At 54.4% G+C, this 19651-nt stretch overlaps 1 protein-coding gene across 9 annotated transcripts in view; it reads right to left on the minus strand.

Moving 5' to 3' along the window:
* Positions 1–19397, minus strand: part of Tcf3 (transcription factor 3) — a 31408-nt gene extending 12011 nt beyond the window's left edge. For 7 of the 9 annotated variants that reach the window (XM_070008606.1, XM_070008604.1, XM_070008607.1 and 4 more), the window contains exons 1-8: positions 18835–19147; positions 16674–16802; positions 13355–13427; positions 3984–4057; positions 3743–3821; positions 1921–1988; positions 976–1111; positions 120–169 (exon numbers count right to left, since the gene is read on the minus strand). In XM_070008606.1, coding sequence (XP_069864707.1) covers positions 120–169; positions 976–1111; positions 1921–1988; positions 3743–3821; positions 3984–4057; positions 13355–13427; positions 16674–16745 — 552 coding nt within the window. In that variant the 5' untranslated portion in view covers positions 16746–16802; positions 18835–19147. Of the gene's footprint in view, positions 1–119; positions 170–975; positions 1112–1920; positions 1989–3742; positions 3822–3983; positions 4058–13354; positions 13428–16199; positions 16327–16673; positions 16803–18834; positions 19148–19318 lie in introns of those variants that run through there. The other 2 variants (XM_070008603.1, XM_070008609.1) reach the window with 2 other exon arrangements.
* Between the last annotated feature and the right edge of the window lie 254 nt (positions 19398–19651).

The following is a 19651-nucleotide window of genomic DNA, read 5'->3' on the forward strand; positions in this document are numbered from 1 at the left end:
TGTGAGGAGCGCCCCCCCCCCAAACCCACCAGTCTAGTATCCTCAGGGTGTGTATGGCCTTGAGCTTGAAGGGCCCTGAGCCTCAGGGCACAAGAGACAGTCCCCATCCCACCACTCACCGAGGAGGGAAGACCAGGCGGAACCTTCCGGACCTTCTTGGGCTGTGTGTCTATTAGAAGTGAGAGCCGTTAGTGGTGTCACTACCCTCCCTACCTGCCCTGGTATGGCCAGTGCCCTGTGCTCTGGGGACTCCACCGGAGGGAGGTGGGCTGCAGAAGCAGTCTCACTACATACCACTAAGGAGCACCACTGACCTCTGAGGGTCACCAAGTGCAAGTAAGTACTGAGGAGTCAGGAGGTAAGTTTTTTACATCAAGATGAGGTACTCAATACTTGGGCCTCCCTTCTTGGAAGACAGTGCTAGCCAATGCCATCTCAACACCTGGCAGCTGGCCTCAGGGGTCAGAGGGCATGTGGAAATCCAGTCCCCAACCCACAGGGCAGCAGAGCTGTGCCACCCCCGGCCACCTCATGCTGCTCCGGTCTGTGGGGAGCTTGTCACCTCTGTACTTTCTTTCCCTTTGGCCACTTGGTTGTTCAAAATGCCCAAACATAGTTCTGAAGGGCCGAACCCCAGCTGGGCAGCTGAGCTCCGCTCAGGGGAACAGGACAGTGAAAATCAAGTGCATCTAAACAGAAATGTGTGAAAACCAGAGTGTGTCGGTCCACAGCCATGTGACCAGAGGCTCCTGGGACCAACAGCTTGGTTTTTATGCGGACTCTGGGAACCAGAACTGTCTGAACCATGAAGCTCTGCTATATTTGCCCTTTCTGGTTTGCAGTCTCTCCCTCTGCCCTGGTTTGGAGTCCGACAGGACCTGGGAGGTGGACTGTGGCTACTGACCCCATCTTCATCTAGGACTACGGGAAGGCACCTGTTCCCTCACAGCCTCCTCTGTCCCTCTCCTGACTCACCCAGAGTGCTGTCCGCAGCTCTCCGCCGAGGGTTGCTGGAGTACGAGGAGTAACACTGGGAGCTGCCCTTGATGCCACAGGGGGACAGTGGCCCCCCAGGGCTGCTGAGGCCCAGCTCACTTGGGAGGAAGCCACCCTGAGGGGGAAAGGGACAGGATGCTGGGCTTGGCTGGTGTCCAGCCCCCAGGCAGCCCTCCTAAAACCCACCAACCAACTACAGAGGTCAATGTCACTGGGACACACAGGTCAATTGTGGCCCTTGGGGCACAGGGCTCTTACTTGCAGGACATCTGCCCTGCTTTTGTTCTAACTGCGTTGCAGCGGCCCGGCACTTCCTCGAGAGGAAGCCCAGCGGAAGTGGCTGCCAGCCGGGAACACATGCACGGGCACTCGTGTGTGCAGGTGCCTCTGGGGCAGTGAGAGCCGCTGCCCCGTCCAGGCCTTTTTCTTAACCCATGCCTGTGCTGGCAGGGAGCTGACAGGGACTAGGTCTTCTTCCTGGCCACTGAGGTCTGCCCTGGGCTGCTGTGCCATCCTGTGGGCAGCCTCTGTTCTCAGCTGAACCTGAGCCTGGAGGGCCTCAGTGAGCAGCAAGAGCCTGGGGCTGAGACCCAGAACCGAGTTTTACTAATATCATGGGTGGCCTTCGAGGAGGTCCTGGGTCCTCTTCGAATCCTGAACCTGCTGCTCCTAGGGAAATGTGGGCGCCTTTATACCCACTGATATAACAGGAGCAGCTGCTACTCCTCTGGCTCAGGTACAGTGCACAGAGAGGGAGCTATTGGAACAGCGCCTGAGACCAGGAGACTGGCCACTGAGGCTGGTCACTAACCCTGGTGGCCTCTTGGGGTGGGAAGTAAGCACAGACTGACCCGAATGATCATGCTGGAGATCACCCCACACTCCCACCACTGCAGAGGCTACAGGTGCCCCACAACCACTCACCTGAGTCAGACCACCGACCCCCGAGTCTCTCCCAAAGGTGGCATAGGCATTCCGCTCACCGCCCTTGCCTGGAGGAATGCAAGAAAGCACTGGAGCACACCCTAAGAAGGGTCCAACCAGGCCCTTGCACATGCCTGTATGCAGCAGGGCCCTCGGAGACAGGCAGACAAGGATGGGTTTCCCAGCTGAGTGTGGTCTAAGTCAACCTGGAGCTTGCTGAGGTGACTGACCTTGGATAACCCTGGCCCTTCCTGGGCTGAAGTTTCTGGAGGCGCTGGGCTTATATAGCACTCAATCTGCTCCAGGGGGTGGAGGGTGAGGTCCCCAGCAGGGGAACTGTGAGGAGCCTGTGAGGCCCAGGGCTCAGCTTCCCAGATTTACAGCAAGCAGCCTATCCTGCCCAGCTCATGGCCTGCCCAACAGGGCAACAAAACAGCTCTGCCTTACATAAATCAGGGTCAGCTTGAAAACCCACACCCAAGCTGTGGTAAGCCATGAGTACAGCCCAGCAATACTGATTCCAACCAGTTGGTAAGGAGGGACAAGTGAGGAACTAGAGTGGTTCAAGTAGTAGAGCATCAGCTATGAATGAAAAAGCTGAGTTAGAGTACAAGGCCCTGAGTTCAACCCCAGTAACAGCATGAAACAGAGAGATGGGCCACGCACATTGGTGGCTCAAGCCTGTAATCCTAGTTACTCAGGAGGCTGAGATCTAAGGATCATAGTTCCAAGCCAGCATAGGCAAAGCCCACAAAGGAGCTGTGGCTCAAGTGGTAGACTGTCGGTGATAAGGCTAAAGGACAGTGTCCTTGTCCTGAGTTCAAACCACAAGTTTCTTGTCTTTTTTTGGTGGCAGGTCTTGCCATGGAACCATGATCCTCCTGACTCCTGAGTGCCGGGGTGACGTGTGCACCTCCCTACCTAGCTCCCAGTTTGAGAGTAATTACAGTTAAGATTTCTCAAACAAGGGCTGCTGGGGCCCCGTGTCCACTCTCTCTGGGTGCACCACAGTGACCCTGGGGCAGTGAGGATGAGGGAGACCCCCCAGTGCCCCATGCACCATGGCCGACTCCATTCTGCTGGGAGAACATGGGGGCCGAAGTCACTTGTGGCTGTAGGGACTGGGGTAGGTAGGCGAGGCAAGACTTAGCTGGGCTTAGGATTCTGCTGACCTCAAGCCACCCGGATGGGATCAGCCCAGCCGCTCTGCCACCCTCATGAAACAGGATGCCCGAGGAGAGGCCAGCGAAAGGAAGCACAAGAGGGGAACCTATTTTCCTCTCAACAGGTGTGGAGGCCACCCAGGCTGAGGGCAACCCTTACCTTCCTCTCTAGGAAATGGGGCTTGGGCTCTCGGTGGTGGGTGCTCAGCTGCACCTTACATCCCCGAGACTCACTGTTCAGTTGGACCCATGCTTTCAAGCCAAGGCTGCCTGTCATGTCAGCCCAGGGAAAGGACTGCACTCTCAGAGCCCTCCGTTTCCCCACTGGCCATTAATACTAAGCTCCCTAGCTCACACTCAGCACTCAGACCCAGACACACATCTTGGTACTTCTGCAGCCTACCCTCCAACTCCACGGTCCCAAGTGGAAGGGCAGCCCCTTGTGTCAGCTACTCTAACTGAGAAGGAGAGGCCTCAGTGGGGCTGGCGAGCAGAGGGAGCCTCACCACCTCCCACCTTAAAGGTTCTGGCAGACTCTATCCTACAGGTGGGAAACAGGCTGAAGAGGACCTGCAGAGCAGCGCCCAGGCAGGGTGGGTAAGAACTCATGCCCAGGCAGGGAGTGCTGTCCATCTGCCTCAGCACTTAAGTGCACTCACCTCCAAGCCCAGGGCCCAGGAATGTTGACGAAGAAAGGCTGCTGTGGGAGTCGCTGAAGTGGGCGCCTTCGCTGTAGGTCTACAGGATATGGGTCTGGTGAGGGTGGGGGTCTCCAGGCAACGGGGCCACCCCACACAACAGGGTACCTGGCAAATGTAGCCAGTCCCCCTTGAACCCGAGTTTTCTCATTCCCTGCCCAAGGGGGCGCCTAGGGTGTCAGGCCTTGCAGGGGCTTCTCACCCTGCTGGGGTCGAAGGAGGGATTGTTCTGGTCATTGGTGTTCCAGGAGCCAGAGCTGGGCCGGTCCTCAAGACCTGAGAAGCAGGAAGGAGAATCAGGGTCCCTCAGTCCATAACTAGCTTCAACTCGAATCTCAGTCTGGGGAGAAGCTTGCTAAGTTCAGAAGAGCTTATAAACCCTGGCCGGCCCAGCTGCATATGAGCTAGCCAGTGTCAGTGCCACAGCCAGTGCCAATACCAGTAACAATGTCAAGGTCCTGGGCACATAGGACTCAGTGCCCATACCAGTCTGCAGCTCAGTAACACTTGTGCCCGTTGACTGCAACCAAACTCCTGCCCTCTTGTCAAAGCCCCAGCCACTGTGACCACTCTGGGTAGATTCCTCAGGCTTTACTCTGACCAGGTCGTGGGGCCTGAACTCTGGGGCTAGGCGCTGTCCCTCAGCTCTTCAGCTCTACTACTTGAGCCACAGTGCCACTTCTGGCTTTTTCTGCTTATGTGGTGCTGATGAATCAAACTCAGGGCCTCATGAATACAAGGCAAGCTCTCTACCACTGAGCCACCTTCCCAGCCTACTCTGACCAGTTTTGTGTCAGGCATGCTCTCTTCTAACCTTTTGAGATGGCTTACTGGGGCCTCAACATACGGGAAAGTGGGGCACTGTGGACACAAAGACAACACTGAGGACTGCCCACTAGGTGGGGGGCTGGTGGCAAGAGACAGGGCCTGCTTGGAGGGGAGCACATGGAGGGATCTCAGGCTGCTCCTGTAGCTTAGCCTTGAGACCAGGGCCTGCAGTATGGCAGGGGTTAACCCGCCGGGGGATAAGGACCTTGTCCTGAGAGGCAGGGCAAGGCAGGGTGGAGCTCTTTATCTCCCCCACCATGCACACAGGAAACTACCCAGGACTCCAGAATGTTGTTCATAGGCAGCCTGCGAGGCTCCTTCGGGGCCAGGTGTCCTATCCCAGAGAGGGCTACAGAGCTCAGCTCTTGGAAAAGGAGCAGAGTACCCCTAGCTGGCCACATGGCTGGGTTGCGACTCAGTTTCCCATCTGTGTGTGTGGGCTATGACCCAGTCCAACTGGAGGCCCCGGCGGCACCACCCCCTTGCACTGCACACCAGTGGCTCCCGCACCGCCCTCCACTCTCCCTCCCCTGCTCCCCACACCAGAAACTTCTTTCAAATCACATCTTTCTATTTCCGTGCCTTTGTGTTAATCATTCTCCCTGGAGAACTGGTGTTTAATTGCTGTCTAATTTGCATAATTATGCATATTAATCTCAACCCAATGAATATTCATGCATCATTTAGATTTTTGTTTCTAAATCAAAATTTTCCAATGTGATTTTGGGTATGGGGCTAGGATGTTGCCTTGGCATGTTGTGGGGGGGGGGGGAAGGGGAGTAAACGGGAAGCGGTCTCATGGGCTCTGGGAATACCACTGTCACATGTCACCTAGCCTAGGGTATCTGGACCTTACCTGGGGTCCTAATAAGGTAGTAGTTGGTGGGCTGAGCACCTTGGGCCTGCCTGTGCCCCCTCCCATCCCACTGGCTGACACCCCACCCACACCCAGATGGGCTCCCACCCCATGGACACCAATGATGTACCCCCCAGAGGCACCAGGACCCTCAAGTGGCAAATTATGGTACTCCTCCCCAAGACAGCTGGCAGGGCATGACTGAACAGCATTCAAACGCAGCACCCAAGGGGCCTGGCAATGATGAGGGGGCTCCCAGATGGCCCCAAACAGAATGGAGTTCTACTCTGCCTTTCCTGGAGCCCCCTGGATTGGCCCTTGGCTCTCCCTTTCTAGAAAGAACAAAAATAGCAAGGCCCCTCCCCCACACCATTAATAGTTATTATAATTCTCCCACTGATTAATTATGCATTTTAATAACCCAATCATGAATATTCATAACAGCACGTACTTGTCTACTAATTAAAACGTACTAATAGAATAAGAAGTTGCCATAGGGGTGTAATTTTTATGATTCCTTTTCTTTACACTGGAGGTGCAGTATGGAAGAGTGAGGCTGGGCAAGGGCCAGGGTGCACACAGGAGGCAATGGGCCTTGCCCACATCTGCCCAGGGCTCAACAATCTCAGCCAACGAGGAGGCTGGCGCACCCACTGCCCAGGGAGCTGTAATAGCTCCATGCACGGCAGAGAAGCCTTGGCTACTCTGGCTTGGTATCAGGGAGGGAGGGGCTTACTCAAGTCTCCGCCAATCTGGTTAGGGCCCTGTGGCTTATGTGCCCATTCCCATTCTCCTTCAGAGCTTGGCAATCCTTTGTCACTGAACCAAGTCTCCCCTTGTTTGATCATGTTTGTAAAACAAGTTTTCCTGGCACAGAGTCCAGGCCCGCCATGCCTGCAGTTCCTCAGCCACCGTGGTGGAAAGGAGGTCTCTGCTATCCACCCACTCACTGTGAGGATGGGTGGCCAGTGTAAATGAGGGCTGCTAGCTCATTAATCCTTACACTTCAGTACCAGGGGCTCGGGTGAAACCCCCAGGAGGTTCATCACTCCTCATTCGTATGGTCTCAAAACAGTCTGACAACCTGCACGCAGCAAGGGCCTCAGGTAGCTTGATTGAAACAAAACCTGGATGTCCTCCCCCTCCCTCCAACACCTGCTCATAGCGCCCACGGCCCTTAGGGTGAAGACCAAACTGACTTCATTTTTCTCTTCTCTTCCTCATGTGAACTGGGACCCGTGCCTCCTGCCACATGGTCTGCACATCTGCACATCTTCAGGGATATCACCTTGACATCCTCGCATAGCTGAGCACTCTGTGTCCCATCTCACGTGTGATCTAAGACAGAGGCCCTAACTGGCTCCACAAACATTTATTTCATTCAGAGGTAACAACCATGTCTCCAAAAGAACATGCCATGACAACAAATTTCCACCTGCAGGCACATGAAGCTATGAAAAGCTTCACAGGTGGCCAGCGGGACCAGGGAAAGAACCTCCAGTTTTACATGGTTTAAACTAGTGGAAAAGCTCTGTGTGGCCAGTGATCTTGGCATCAGAGGTATTTCGCGAAAGACAGAACACAGCCACCCTCGATATTCTAAGGCTCCTCGCTGGGGCATCAGCCAAGCTGGCATGGAAAATACTCAAACACACCTCTATCTGCACTGAGCACAGACAGATATTTCTTCTGACTCTTGTTCCCACTGATGTAGTACTACAACTGTATATAGAGTGTGAACATACACCAGGTATTCAGACTATGGGAGGTGTGCAGGATCTGGGTAAATGTGATGCTAGGGTGCACGAGGGGTTTGGGCATTGTTATCTGTGGAGCTCCTGGAACTACCCCATGTGTACTAAGGAAGATTATGATCACCACCTTCTTATTCCAGGACCACACTCAGAACTGAACAATTCCTCAGCATCAACTGTTAGCTGGTGCTCAGTATGACATCAGAGCAGCAACAGTCTCTGTGCCTAACAGCTCTTTCACTGCCTCCTCTTAACTTCAGTTTTTTTTTTTTTTTTTTTTTTTGCCAATCCTGGGGCTTGAACTCAGGGCCTAGGCACTGTCCCAGAGCTTCTTTTGCTCAAGGCTAGCACTCTACCACTTGAGCCACAGTGCCACTTCTGGCCTTTTCTGTTTATGTGGTGCTGAGGAATTGAACCCAGGGCTCCATGCATGCTAGGCAAGTATTCTACTTCTAAGCCACATTCCTGGCCCTCAATCTCTATTTTTTGGGGGCCCAGTACTAAGGGCCTCATGCTTTGGGGATTAGCTTGCTTGCTCACAGCTAGTGCTTTTACCACTTGAGCCATACCTCCCACCCTGCTTTTTACTGGTAACTGGAGATGGAATCTCTTGAACTTTTCTGTGTGGGCTAGCCTCAAACTCTGATCCTTTCCAGGTCTCAAGTTTCCCGAGTAGCTAGGATTGATTATATGCTTGGGCCACAACAGCACTGGATTCCAAGTTTCTTTTCTTTTCTTCTCTTTTTTTATAGGGGAGGGGAGTGAGGGACAGGGAGGATATCTGGAATTTAGGACCTTGGGCTCTGGCTTAGCTTTCTCACTCATGGCTAGCATTCTACCACTTAAGCTATGTCTCCAGTACTTAATTATAATCTGGAGGATCTAGAATGCTGGTCTACCACCTGGTCTGTCTCCTCTGGGACCTATTTCTGGCCTCCTGGAGATGTAGCTTGAATTTAGCATGAATCCGGGGAGGCTTGCTTGTGACCTTTTAGGCAGGGCAATTGTTAATTGCTGTGTATCTCAGTTCAGAGAGAAGTGCTGTCAGGGGTGAGGACACACTCCTACCCAGCCTCTCGTTCATTTTCTGCCCCTTTGTGCTACCACACAAAGCTGATTTTCCATCTGTACAATTCCTTTTCCTTTTTAAAGTAAGTTCTCATTACATACCTATGCTGGTCTTGAATTCATAACCCTTTGCCTCCCAAATACCGACATCTATACTTGGGCCAGTGGGTCCCTCAGCCTGAGCAAGAATACCTGGAGTTTGGGGCTGGGGAGAAGAGAAGGAAGAGGCTGCAATCACTCTTGGAGCATCCAGGGTGACAGAGTCTCAGGTCCCTGCTAAGTCTTCAGAGAAGAAACCCCAACCTGAAGGCCTCCCTAATACACAGAAACTGTCCAAGTGTGAGGGTCTATCAAGCCCATAAATAATAACTGAGGGAAACATGGCTGCCAGCTACAGAAGCTGCCCTGCTATCAGTGCTGCAAATATCAGATAGGTGACCTCAAGATAACAGAAAGATTCCCCCTAATGCTGAACCTCTGAACACAAGTTTGCAGGCAACCTGAGGCTCTGCCTGAGGTATTCTCAAGGGCGAGAAACACTGAACAGAAAAGATGATGGTGAGTTCCAGGTCAGCCTGGACTACACAGTGCGACCAGCTCTCAAAAATAGCTGAAGGGGCTGGGGGCCGGTAGCTCACGCCTGTAATCCTAGCTACTCAGGAGGCTAAGATCTGGGGACTGCAGTTCAAAGCCAGCCTGGGCAGGAAAGTCCGTGAGACTCTTATCTCCAATAAAACCACCAGAAAACTGGAAGTGGTGCTGTGGCTCAAGTGGTAGAGTGCTCGCCTTGAGCTTAAGAGCTGAGGGACAGAGCCCAGACCCAGAGTTCAAGCCCCACGACCGACAACACTCCCCACCACACACACAAAAAAATAGCTGAGGATACTGGGTTCAATCTCCACTACCAAAAAAGGCCCTCTCCCCTAAGCTGAGAACTCCAATCTCTCAAACAACTTGACTCAAGGAGAAGAAAAAAATTTAGTCTAGTGTCTGTCATTCAACAAAACTCTGCATTATTGTAGCCAGTGGGATAGGACTAGGTGGTCCTCAGAGGAAAGCTTGCAACCCTCAGCACCTCGGTTACCAAACAGGAGAGAGAGAGCTAGCAAATGAGGCCTTCAATTCTCAGTCCACAAAGAAGGAAGAAAAAAACTTTAAGCAGGAGGAGGTAAGATAAAAGTAGAAGAGAAGAAAGACATCGATGGATACGTATTGATTCCTTGCGAAGCAGGTTCCTTGGAGGGCCAATCAATAAAATAGATAACACAGGAGGCAGCAAAGCAAGGACAAAGGGACGGGAGGAAAACTCAGTGTTGGGACTGGACTCAGGCTGCCTCCTGGGGCTTAGGCAAAATGACAGGCCACTGACTTTGTGCCATGAAAGTCACCCACACCGGAACATTTTCAAACAAGGCTTACATGGCTTCTGTGAGACTTCTTGCTTGGGGCAAGTGGAAGGAACACCCAAAATTTCAGCAGCAAACACCTCTCCTTTGGCTGGCCTGGTGGGCCCTACTTCTCAGAGGTTGTTCTAAGCAAGGAGAGGCACAGCAGGGAGGACCACCGTGCACAACACAGCCCCCCTGGAAGCTGTGGCTGGTGGCTGAGCTGCAGCTTCTGGGAGCAGACATTCTCAGAGAGGGCCATGCGTCAGATGCTCTGCTTGATAAAGGAGAGCCTCAGGACCCAGAGAGGGAACCCAGAGACAGACCCTGGATGTGGCGCTGCCCATTACTCTTGTGTGGATCAGTGGGGTCAGGAGAATCCTGAATGTGATAAAGATGGACAGAGAGACAGGCCTGTTTGGAATTGACAGCCAGTGTCAGGCTAGCCAAGAGGGTGGAGAAGACCTGCTCTTAGCAGGTCAACTGCCACTTGCGTGGGGTGGGTTCCTGTGGTCAACCCCGCCACCAAGATCTAGAAACAGCAACTGAGGTCACAGGATGCAGAAAGCATGGCTGCTGGGCGGAGCACAAGGTCAGGGTAAAGCTAACCAAGGCAAAAGTACAGAGGCTAAGGGAGCCAGGGGCACCAGGTAGAAAGCAGGAGGAAAGCCCAGAAGGTATCACGGAAAATGCAAAGCTACCCACACCTAATCCTCTCTGCAAATATGTGACCAAGGGAGACTTTTCAAACGCCTAAAAAACTTCCCTGAGGGCTGGGAAGGTGGCTCAGTGGTAGAGTGCTTGCCTTGCATGCACCAGGCCCTGGGTTCAATTCCTCAGGACCATATAAGCAGAAAAAGCTGGAAGTGGCTCTGTGGCTCAAGTGATAGAGTGCTAGCTTTGAGCTGAAGAGCTGAGGGACAGCGCCCAGGCCCAGAGTTCAGGCCCCAAGACCAGAAAAAAAAAAAAAAAACACACTTCCCTGAGTTTATTCTGATGACTAACTTCTGAACCTTGATACTTGTCCTTTGCGCTACCCCACCTAATTAGCATGTTGAGGACTATGATTGGTTCTACACAAATCAACAAGAGTCATTCTAGGTGGGGATCAGGATACTACTGGGAGGCAGTATTAGACAGCTGGAATGAAACTGGAGTTCCATTATCCCTTCTAATATAGCAGGAATCACTGCAACTTTGAATTCAACCTGGGAACACTGGGAGTTCTTAGGTCATGGCTCAAGGATAGTGCAATACATGCAGTGGTTAGGAAATAGTGATGTACATTCAACCTGTGAGCACTGGGAGTTCTTAGGCCATGACCCAATCATAGTACAATACATGTAATGCTTAGGAAACAGCCATGTACACTGATGTTATGCAGTCCTTAAAGAGCTGATCCCTCAGCAATAAGAGGGAACCGCCATTTGCACAAGCTGGGGTTAGGGTGAGGAGTGATAGGAAGATGGGGAGACCATTCTGAGGAACAAGCACAATGCCAGTTTTATCCACAGGGATAAAATCACACAGAACATCAGCCTGCATACACATGTAATGCCAGGCAGTGACCACTCCACCCTTGCATGCGTCTTGCTATATGGCAGATGCACAGGCCGCCACCCTGGGCACATGGGCCCTCTCCATATGCATCTCTGCATCTTCTTGCAACTATGACTTTAAAATGCTTGCCAGAAAAAAAAAAAAAAAGTTAATTGACTCTAAAATAAGGGCTCAAATGTGTAAGGGGAAATTCACCCAGGGAATGGCCCAGGAAGCTAAGATAGTTGCTCACCACCCACTGGTGGACCACCAAGGCCCTCTCTGGGGTTCTTGGTTCCGTGGTGTGGCAGCCAGTGGGGAGAGGCCTGAGAGTGGGCAACCCCAGCCCTCTCATGTCCACAGACCTGCTACATTCTCTGTGAATGGGGCAGATGATCCTTCTGAAGACAAGAAAACCTAGGATTGTAAAAGTGACATCATCTGGCAAGTGATATGCCTGTCTGGTACACATTTGTGAGAAGAGGGTGTCTCAGGTCTCTGTGTCCCTGATGCCCTTGGAGCTACTGGCATTACCTGCTACAACTGTACAATGGGGAGGGGAGGGGAAGATGAAGACTACTGTATCCGTACCTCCACAGCAAGAAATGAACCTGACATACCTCCCCAGGCCCCGACGCATGAGGCCAAAGGCCAAGAGTGGGCAGAACAGAGTGGACAGGAACCATGAAAACCAATTTGCAATGTCCACAGGGTCCAGTTCTACCAGCCAGCCAGGGCCCAGTGAGCAACAGTCTCAGGCCTAGGGACCTATGTCTGCACTGTGGCTCTGCAAATTGGAGATGCTGGCCTTGGCTGCAGGTCTATGGAAGAGCTAGAGGGTAGATGGACAGTGGATGAGGACTGAAGCCTCCACCTCTCCCTCCATGCTCAGGGTGGACAGTGGCCTAACCCTGTCTGAGGCTAGAAGCCTCAGTCTAATGGTGTTGGGGGCTGCTTCCATGGCAGTGGGGGCCTGTGGGGATTTCCATGTCTCTAGGAGTCCTGGCCAGTTCCACAGTCACTTCCTCAACAGAAGGGAAGGACAGCAGGCCAGGGGCTGAGGGCCTTCCTTTGGGGGTGGAGTGTGCAAATAAATTCAAACCCCTGTCCTAGGGCCACAGCTTATAGGTCACTCCCCAATGGGCCTCAGAGGTCACCATAAGACAGAGCTTGTTCTATCTAGGGCTGAGAAGACACATCTGGGGAGGTCCCATTTCTAAGCCCCTAGTAAGACACTCAAGGGCATGAAAACAGCCAGATGCACTGGCAACTAGCATCTGCCCAACCTCCCCACCAAGCCCTGCCCACAGCCAGGGTGGGTTCCAATCTGAAGGATGACCTCTGCCCTACACCCTCCATGGCTTTCCACAGTCTCAGGAACAAAGACCCATGGCACCTACTGTGAACCCCCAGGCCTTCACCAATTGGCCTACCCCAGTCATCCCATCCCATCATCCCAGGGCTCCCTCTGCCCTCTTGGGCCTACTTCCCACAGCTATTAGCTCCCTTCCTCTGCTCTTGGGCTCTGGATACTTTCCCCAGCTTTGGACCCCTCCAGGTTGGGCAGCCCCAAACCCTTGCTATGCTCAAGACTTGAGCCTGCTGCTCTATCTTGCTGTCCTTGACCAGTCACCGTCAGACAGAGTGACTAACTTGCTCAGACTGGCCTGGGATGTTTCCACTGTTAGTGCTCAAAGGTCTGATCCCAGAGGCCCCCTTGATCCTCAGAAACTAGGGTGGCTCAGCAGTAAGGTGTGGGCACTGTGAGTGTCTAATACCTCCTGGATGCAAATGACAAGGCAGACCAAGCTTCAGCAGGGCTTACAAGGTGGGAGGGTTGGGCGAGCACTTCAGTTTCCCCATGGATAGACTGGACATGACAAGGCCTGAGCCCCATCCACATGTAGATGTGGGCACAGCTTTGTCCCCAGAGGAACTTCACCCAGTCCCAACCCGACTCAGGACAAGATGTGAGGACACCATGCTCTCAGGCCAGAGTCAATTCTGAATATAGACAGCTAACTTGGGATGCTCTTTGGCTTGCTGTCCCCAATGCCACAAGTGTATATCCTCCCCACTGACCCCCCAGGGGACCTTTTTCCTGCCCTATATGGTCTCTAGCTGACTCTCCACATAGTCTTACCTGAACCTCCAAACTGGGCTCCAGCCAGGGAGGCAGGCCGGCCCTTTCCGTTGGCCACAGGCAGCGGGAACATCTGCAGGAGACAGAGAAGGACAGCAGTGAGTACAGGCTCCAAATACAAGACCATGCTTCTCGGCTCCTTACAGGGGCAGAGCTCAGAGATGCTAGGGACTGAGATGTATACAGGGATATTTGCCCACTATCGACCTGACACCTGAGGCCTGCTATTCCCTGAAGCTGGGTGTACCCCCAGTACCCCCAGCCTGGGATAAGGTCACAGCAATCCTAGCTGCTGGCATGCCCTCACACTGCACACCAGGCCAGTGTCCAGGACTTCAGGTCCCAGGTTTGTGCTACAGGTTTGTGCTATTAGGTGGGGTGGGAATGGGTCTGAATGTAACCTGTCTAGGCAACAAGCTTTCTAGGCAAGGACTGCAGTTCATGGGCTCCAACAGTGACCTGAATTTTCCTTCAGCTTCAGCTTAGAAAAGTAAGGTGTTGGTGAACAGGTGGAAGAACAAGAGGCTCAGGCCTCAAATGCTCAAGCCCAGGCCTATGTAACTGTTGCCCCCTGTGCAGGGACCATGGGTCAGGGTGAAACAGCCCTTATGTGGACTGTGTACTCATACCACACCTGATAGGCAGGAATAAGGCATAGGTCAGAAGAGGAAACTGACGCGCAAGTCTGGATAGAGCTGGACACTTGACATGAAGTGTCCAACTCTATCTGACGTCCAAATGACACTGCAGTTAGCCCAGACGCCATGATTATGAGGCTGCCAGCTACTGCTCTCAACTCCATATTGGCTCAATCAGTCTCAGGGTGCTAAGTCTCTAATGATTAAACAGCTTAGCAGAATTACCTCAAAGACCCACTATCAACAAACCCTTGGGCCACAGAAAAAAAAAAAGTGCATCCCTGCCCTGCTCCATGAGGTTGGCTCTCCAAAGTCACTCCAAGCAGGGCCCAGATGGCTTTAGGGGATGGACAATGGGTTAAGGCTACTGGGTAGAGTCAACCCCCATCCCCAAACTCCCAACACCTTTGAGCCAGCTAAGCGGTTGTGGGTCTAGAACCTCCAGGAATTGGACCTGGGAAGCAGATTCCAGTCTCCACTCTCATTCTACACAAGAGGAAACTCAGTCTGGCAAGTGCAGCTGGACACATCTCACTGCTAAGAGGCCAAGCTATACTAAGTTACACGTGGTTTCCACCTGGTCCACATCCTCTCACACTGACACCGCTGGTTTCCCAAGATCAGATCCCAATGGGGAAACTGAGGCTTGCAGCCTTGAGAAAGTGGTTGGTTTCTATTCCCACATGCTTTATCCTTGATTACTAGGGTTACATTGATGTGGCATTTGCCCAGAAGGTACTGGGAACTGTTCCAAGAGTTCCGCAAGCTTCCTGATCAGCCCGATCAGCCCAGACCCACCCTACACCCCTCGGTTTCCTCTTTGGTCAAATGGACTCAGGATGCTGGCCATGTGGGAAGGGCTGCAGACAGACCTGTGCACACTGTAGAGTGCCGGTCACCAATGGCAGAGGGGCCACAGGGCCTCCCCTTTTGCCCTGCCAGTTTGTTCCTCAGGCCCAGGGACAATCCTAGACCCATGAAGAGGGTTTCCAGGACACCCATCCCACCTCCGTGTTCTTCGAGCTATTCACTCTCCTCAGACAAGGAAGTTCAAGTCTAGGATCTGATGCTAGTGGGATTCTAACAGAACACATATACTTTCTCTGTACTTATTTTGAAAGCAGTCTTTCTCTGCTCCTGTGACCCCTGGCCCAAGGAAGAGCTTTCTTTGCTGTGCATGGCTCAAATTAAAGGTCTTGCTCAAACAAATACTTTTAACTCCCTGTTGCTAAGGGAGGTGGCTGTGGAGGTCCTGAAGAGCAATGGGTGGGGGTAAAGGGCCGCCTCTGCTCTCCCACCAGCGCTGTGCGAGACCTAGACGTAGAACACTCAGAGAGGCAAGTTCCTCACTTTCAGCCTCTCAGCTGTGCAATGTCTTGGGGGGATAGCTTGGACAAGGGGCTCAGGGCATTTGGATGGAAGACACTGTGGGGCTGACTGCTCCCATGAGGATGAGCCTACACCCTCAAACTGGTGTGTTCTGGCCCAGTAGGCTGTGACCTGTCAGTTTAACAACACACACACACGCACACACACAACTGAATTGTACCTCTGGTTACTCAGCCAAGGAGGCAAAAATAAAACAGCACTTAAAAATACCAGCATGGTCCTTCCGGAACCTCGGCCGCTCTGTCGCGTGGGCTGTTTTTCTGCAGGGTGGCTGGTGCCGTTTCAGTTTGGGGACTTTTGTTTTTGACAGCCTTAGGGGCCCGGGTTGTCAACCAGGAAGGGTTCGATTCAGACTGAAAGTACCTTTCCCCAGCTGTTTCAGACAACATGGAGCTTGGGAGGATAGAGGCAGGATTTAGGGAATTAGCCACATTCAAGTGAGAAGGAAAAAATCACGGTTCAGGGGTTGATACCTATGGGGGAGAGCTTACTGCACAGACTGGTAAACGGAGGGGCCTATGCCTTCCAGAGGCCCACCAGCTCCCAGCTTTTGAGGGAGTTCTGGTTTCTCTGCCTAGCTAGGCCAGCCTGTGCTGGGACTTTTTTCTAAGCCAGCACCATCTCTGAGCTCCATCTACACAGCTGGAAAATGGGCCATTCAGGGCCCCTTTGACCATCTGGGGAGGGTGTCTCTCCCCAACCATGACCTTTACTGTAACTAACGGGGTGTGTGAACGAGGTCCCACCTCCAGGCCCAGCTCTATTCACAAATCCCTACTCACTCACATGGGGTTCTTGGCCCATCCACTCCACCCCACCTGCCAGTAAGTGTGACCAATTGAGGAATCACTTTGTATCCTCTGCCACAGGCGCAGGGAGTCCTATGCAGGCTGAGGTCCCCAGGGTGGGCTGGCTCAGCACTGAGTCCTCTCTCCTTCTCTGCATCTGTGATGGAGCAAATAGCCCCATTTTAGTTGAAACCCTCAGGCCACAAAGGCTCACACAGCCAAGCTAAGGTGGGGCAAGCCCAACACCCCACCTCCACCCTCGGTCTGTTTCCCCACTTGTAAAGTCATGGATCCATTCTTTGGCTGGGCAAAACCCTCCAGTTATACACCCATGGGACGTGTCAGCCTTTGGAAAAGGAAACCCCCCAGCTCTACCTAGGGAGCCTTCCATCCAAGTAAGCTGGAGGCCCAACACTTCCAGGCTCACAGATGCTTCTTCCCTCCTAAAAACCTGCCAGTGAACCCTGGAAGCAGGAGGCAGACAGAGGAGGCGGGCTGGCTCACCATACTGAAGTCCAAGAGATCACTCAGTTCCTTGTCCGTGCCCACAGGCGCCATTCTCTGGGACTGGTTCATCCTCCAGCAAGGGCCTGTGCAGGAATTGGGGTGGCTTCCCCAGGTCTAGAGACAGCCCTGTGCAACAAACCCCAAATAGTGGACATATGTAGAGGTGAGCAATATGTACATATGAACAGAAGAAAAAAAGTTTCAATAAGTATGACCCAAGAGGATTGTGGAAAATACATTAAGTGAGAGTTTGGAGTCTATGAGAGTCCTGAGGGAAGGGGCCAGGGAATCTGGGATGCCCATTGGGTGCCCTGTTAAGACTATCCAAGAAGCCACAGGGAGCCTGAACAATGGGAGAGGGGTGTCAAATACAAAAGCCCCCAACTCCCTGGGTAACCACTAGAGAAACTAGTTGCACAATTTAAATGGGATGTTGGGCTCCCAGATTCTCATTTCCAACCCTGTCCTGGCTACACCAGTAGCCCAACCCCTAGAGGGGAGGGACAGTCCAGGTCCAGCCCCAAGGGAAATTTGCTGGACCCTCCCCTCCCCAAGCAGCTGTCACAGCATGGTAAAGACCCTGGTTACCCCCAATCCAATGAAAAATAAATCTACAAGTCAGAAAGCTGGAGGTGCCACACTGTTGGCTTTACAACTTCAAGCAATGAGACTCTCTGATCAGGGGACCTGCTCGGCTTCCCTTCACACTAACCCCTCCTCCCCCAACCAAGTAAATTCAGTACAAAAAAAAAAAAATCCGAGGTTGTTTTATTGTCATGATGTATCCGGCAATTATTTTTAAGCAACTTTGAAAACATCCTTTGCCTCCCCACCTCTAGAGGAGGGGAGGGTTGGGGGGGTGTTCCAAGACCAAGGATTCTCCAGGCAGTCCCAAGGGGGCTCCACTTTGGGGTGGGGGAAGGGGTTCCACCTGCCAGGCCCCATCCCACCCTAAGAGAGGGAGTTAGAGCAAGGCCTCCCTTCCCAAAGAACTTTTTCCAGGACTCCCTCGGCAAGGGACCGCCCGAGAACCCGCGAAGGCTGGGGGAGAGGGTGTTTGAGGCGGAGGAAGACCCAACTTCAAAAGCAGAGGAACCCCCCTTTGTTTGCCAACTCCAACACCGGGTGTGAAACGGACGCCCCGTGGCACCCCCTCCCTCGCTCGTGTGTGTGTGTCTCTCTCTCTCTTTTTATTTTCCTTTTCGGAGGGCGTGTGAAACTTAACTTTTTTTTTTTGAGTAGTACGAAACCGCACTTTTATGTGGGGTTAGTTGAAACCGATTTTCAGGCCGACTTGGGGGAGGACTGAAACAGGCTTTTTAGAGAAACTAAAGATTTCTGGGGGTATCATAGGACTTTAGGGGGAGGAGACTAGCGGCGGACTTGAGAGGTGTTTGAAAACCACTTGGTTTCATCTTTTATTGGGGGGGGGAGGGGAGGAGGCTCGAGGACCCCCCCCCTTTCCCCAGGCAGCCGGTGCGGCCCGGGAGCCCTTTGAAGCTTGCCGCGCCACCGCGGTGTCCTCGACCCCGGGCCGCGCCGCGCCGCGCCCCAGCATTAACGCAGAGCAGATGTTCCCGCCCGGCCCGCCCCCAGCCCCCCAGCGCCGGCCCAGCACCCTAAACGTGCGGTGCGCGCGGTGGCACCTTCCTAAGCGCAGACAAAAGGACCTTCCTCTCCCCCCCCCACCCCCCGCTACCCCTCCAAACTCCAACCCCAGCTGGGCCCCTCCCTGGAGAAGGGGGTGCCCGGGGATCCCCACGCTGGGGGCTCAGGGAGCCCCCCGCCACGAAGTTGGGAACAACCTCTCGGGCGCCTCCCCCACCCCCTCCCCGCACGCCGGCTCCGGGCTTGCTCAAAGTTTCCCAAGTGCGGGCGCCGGGGGGCGGCGCGGGGCCCTCCACGTCGGCGGCCCCCCTCCGGCGCGCAAAGTTGGAGAACAATGCCTCCAGGGCCGGCCCGCCGCCCCCGACCGCCCCGCGGGACGCGCCCCGCTCGGCGCCCGCGGCCCAGGCCCCGGCGCGCCCCGCGTGGGCCCGGCGGGGGGCGGGGGGAGGTGCCGGGGCCAACTTTGCACAAAGCGGCGGGGGTCCCGGGCGCGGCTCCCCCACGTCGCGCGCCGCCCCTGCCCACCCGCCCCGGGGCTCCGCACGCTCACCTGCTCAGCACAGCCCCGCACGCGGAGCACGGGGGGGCGGCGGCATGAACTGGCCCCCCCCCCGGACAAAGGGGCGTCACGGTCGAGCCCCCGAGGGTCGCGCGTGGGCGGCGGCGGCGCGCGCGCGTGGCCCGGGCCCCCTCCTCCCCCCCCCACGCCGCGTCGTTCGGCCCCGCGCGGCCAGCCAGGGAGGTGGGGCAGCGACGTGCGGTGGCCGCGGTGCCTGCCGCCCGCGTCGGGTCCGGGCTCCGCTCCGGCCCGCTACACCCGCAGCCGCCGCCGCCGCTGCCTCATCTTCCTGCGGCGGGAGACATGTTCCGCCCCCCGCCCCGCGCCGCCTGCGGGGCTCCGCCCCGGATAGGGCCCGCCCATGGACAAGTCCCGCCCCCTACGCACCCCGCCCGGCTGTACGCCAAGGATCCCTCCGCCCCGCCGGCGCAGCCCCAAAAGACTCAGACCCGTTCCGATCACCCTCAAAGAAGACCTGAAGCTCTAAATTCTCTTCTGTCTGAGAGTGGGTGCGCCGGTTAGAGATACGACTTCCAAGGCGCGGGAAGAGGCAGGGACTATCTCCTTGCGCGGAGGGGTACAAGAGTTGAGCGCATTATTTTTGACGCAAGCGGAAAGAACCGTGAGATTGAAAGATGAGACACAGTGAGAATGACCAATCGGAGGAGGCTAAAGTATGATTGGTGGTATTTTCTAGCCATTCGCGGGAAGGTCCCGCCCCACTTGTTCCCGCCCCAGATGGGGGCGGGACCCTTTGGATGAGAGTCCGCGAGACGCGCAGGAGGGTGGGGCCGCGGGGGGGGGGGGG

This window comes from Dipodomys merriami, unplaced genomic scaffold (assembly GCF_024711535.1).
Source record: "Dipodomys merriami isolate MVZ:Mamm:240054 unplaced genomic scaffold, mDipMer1.0.p SCAF_70, whole genome shotgun sequence".
Taxonomy (NCBI): Eukaryota; Metazoa; Chordata; class Mammalia; order Rodentia; family Heteromyidae; genus Dipodomys; species Dipodomys merriami.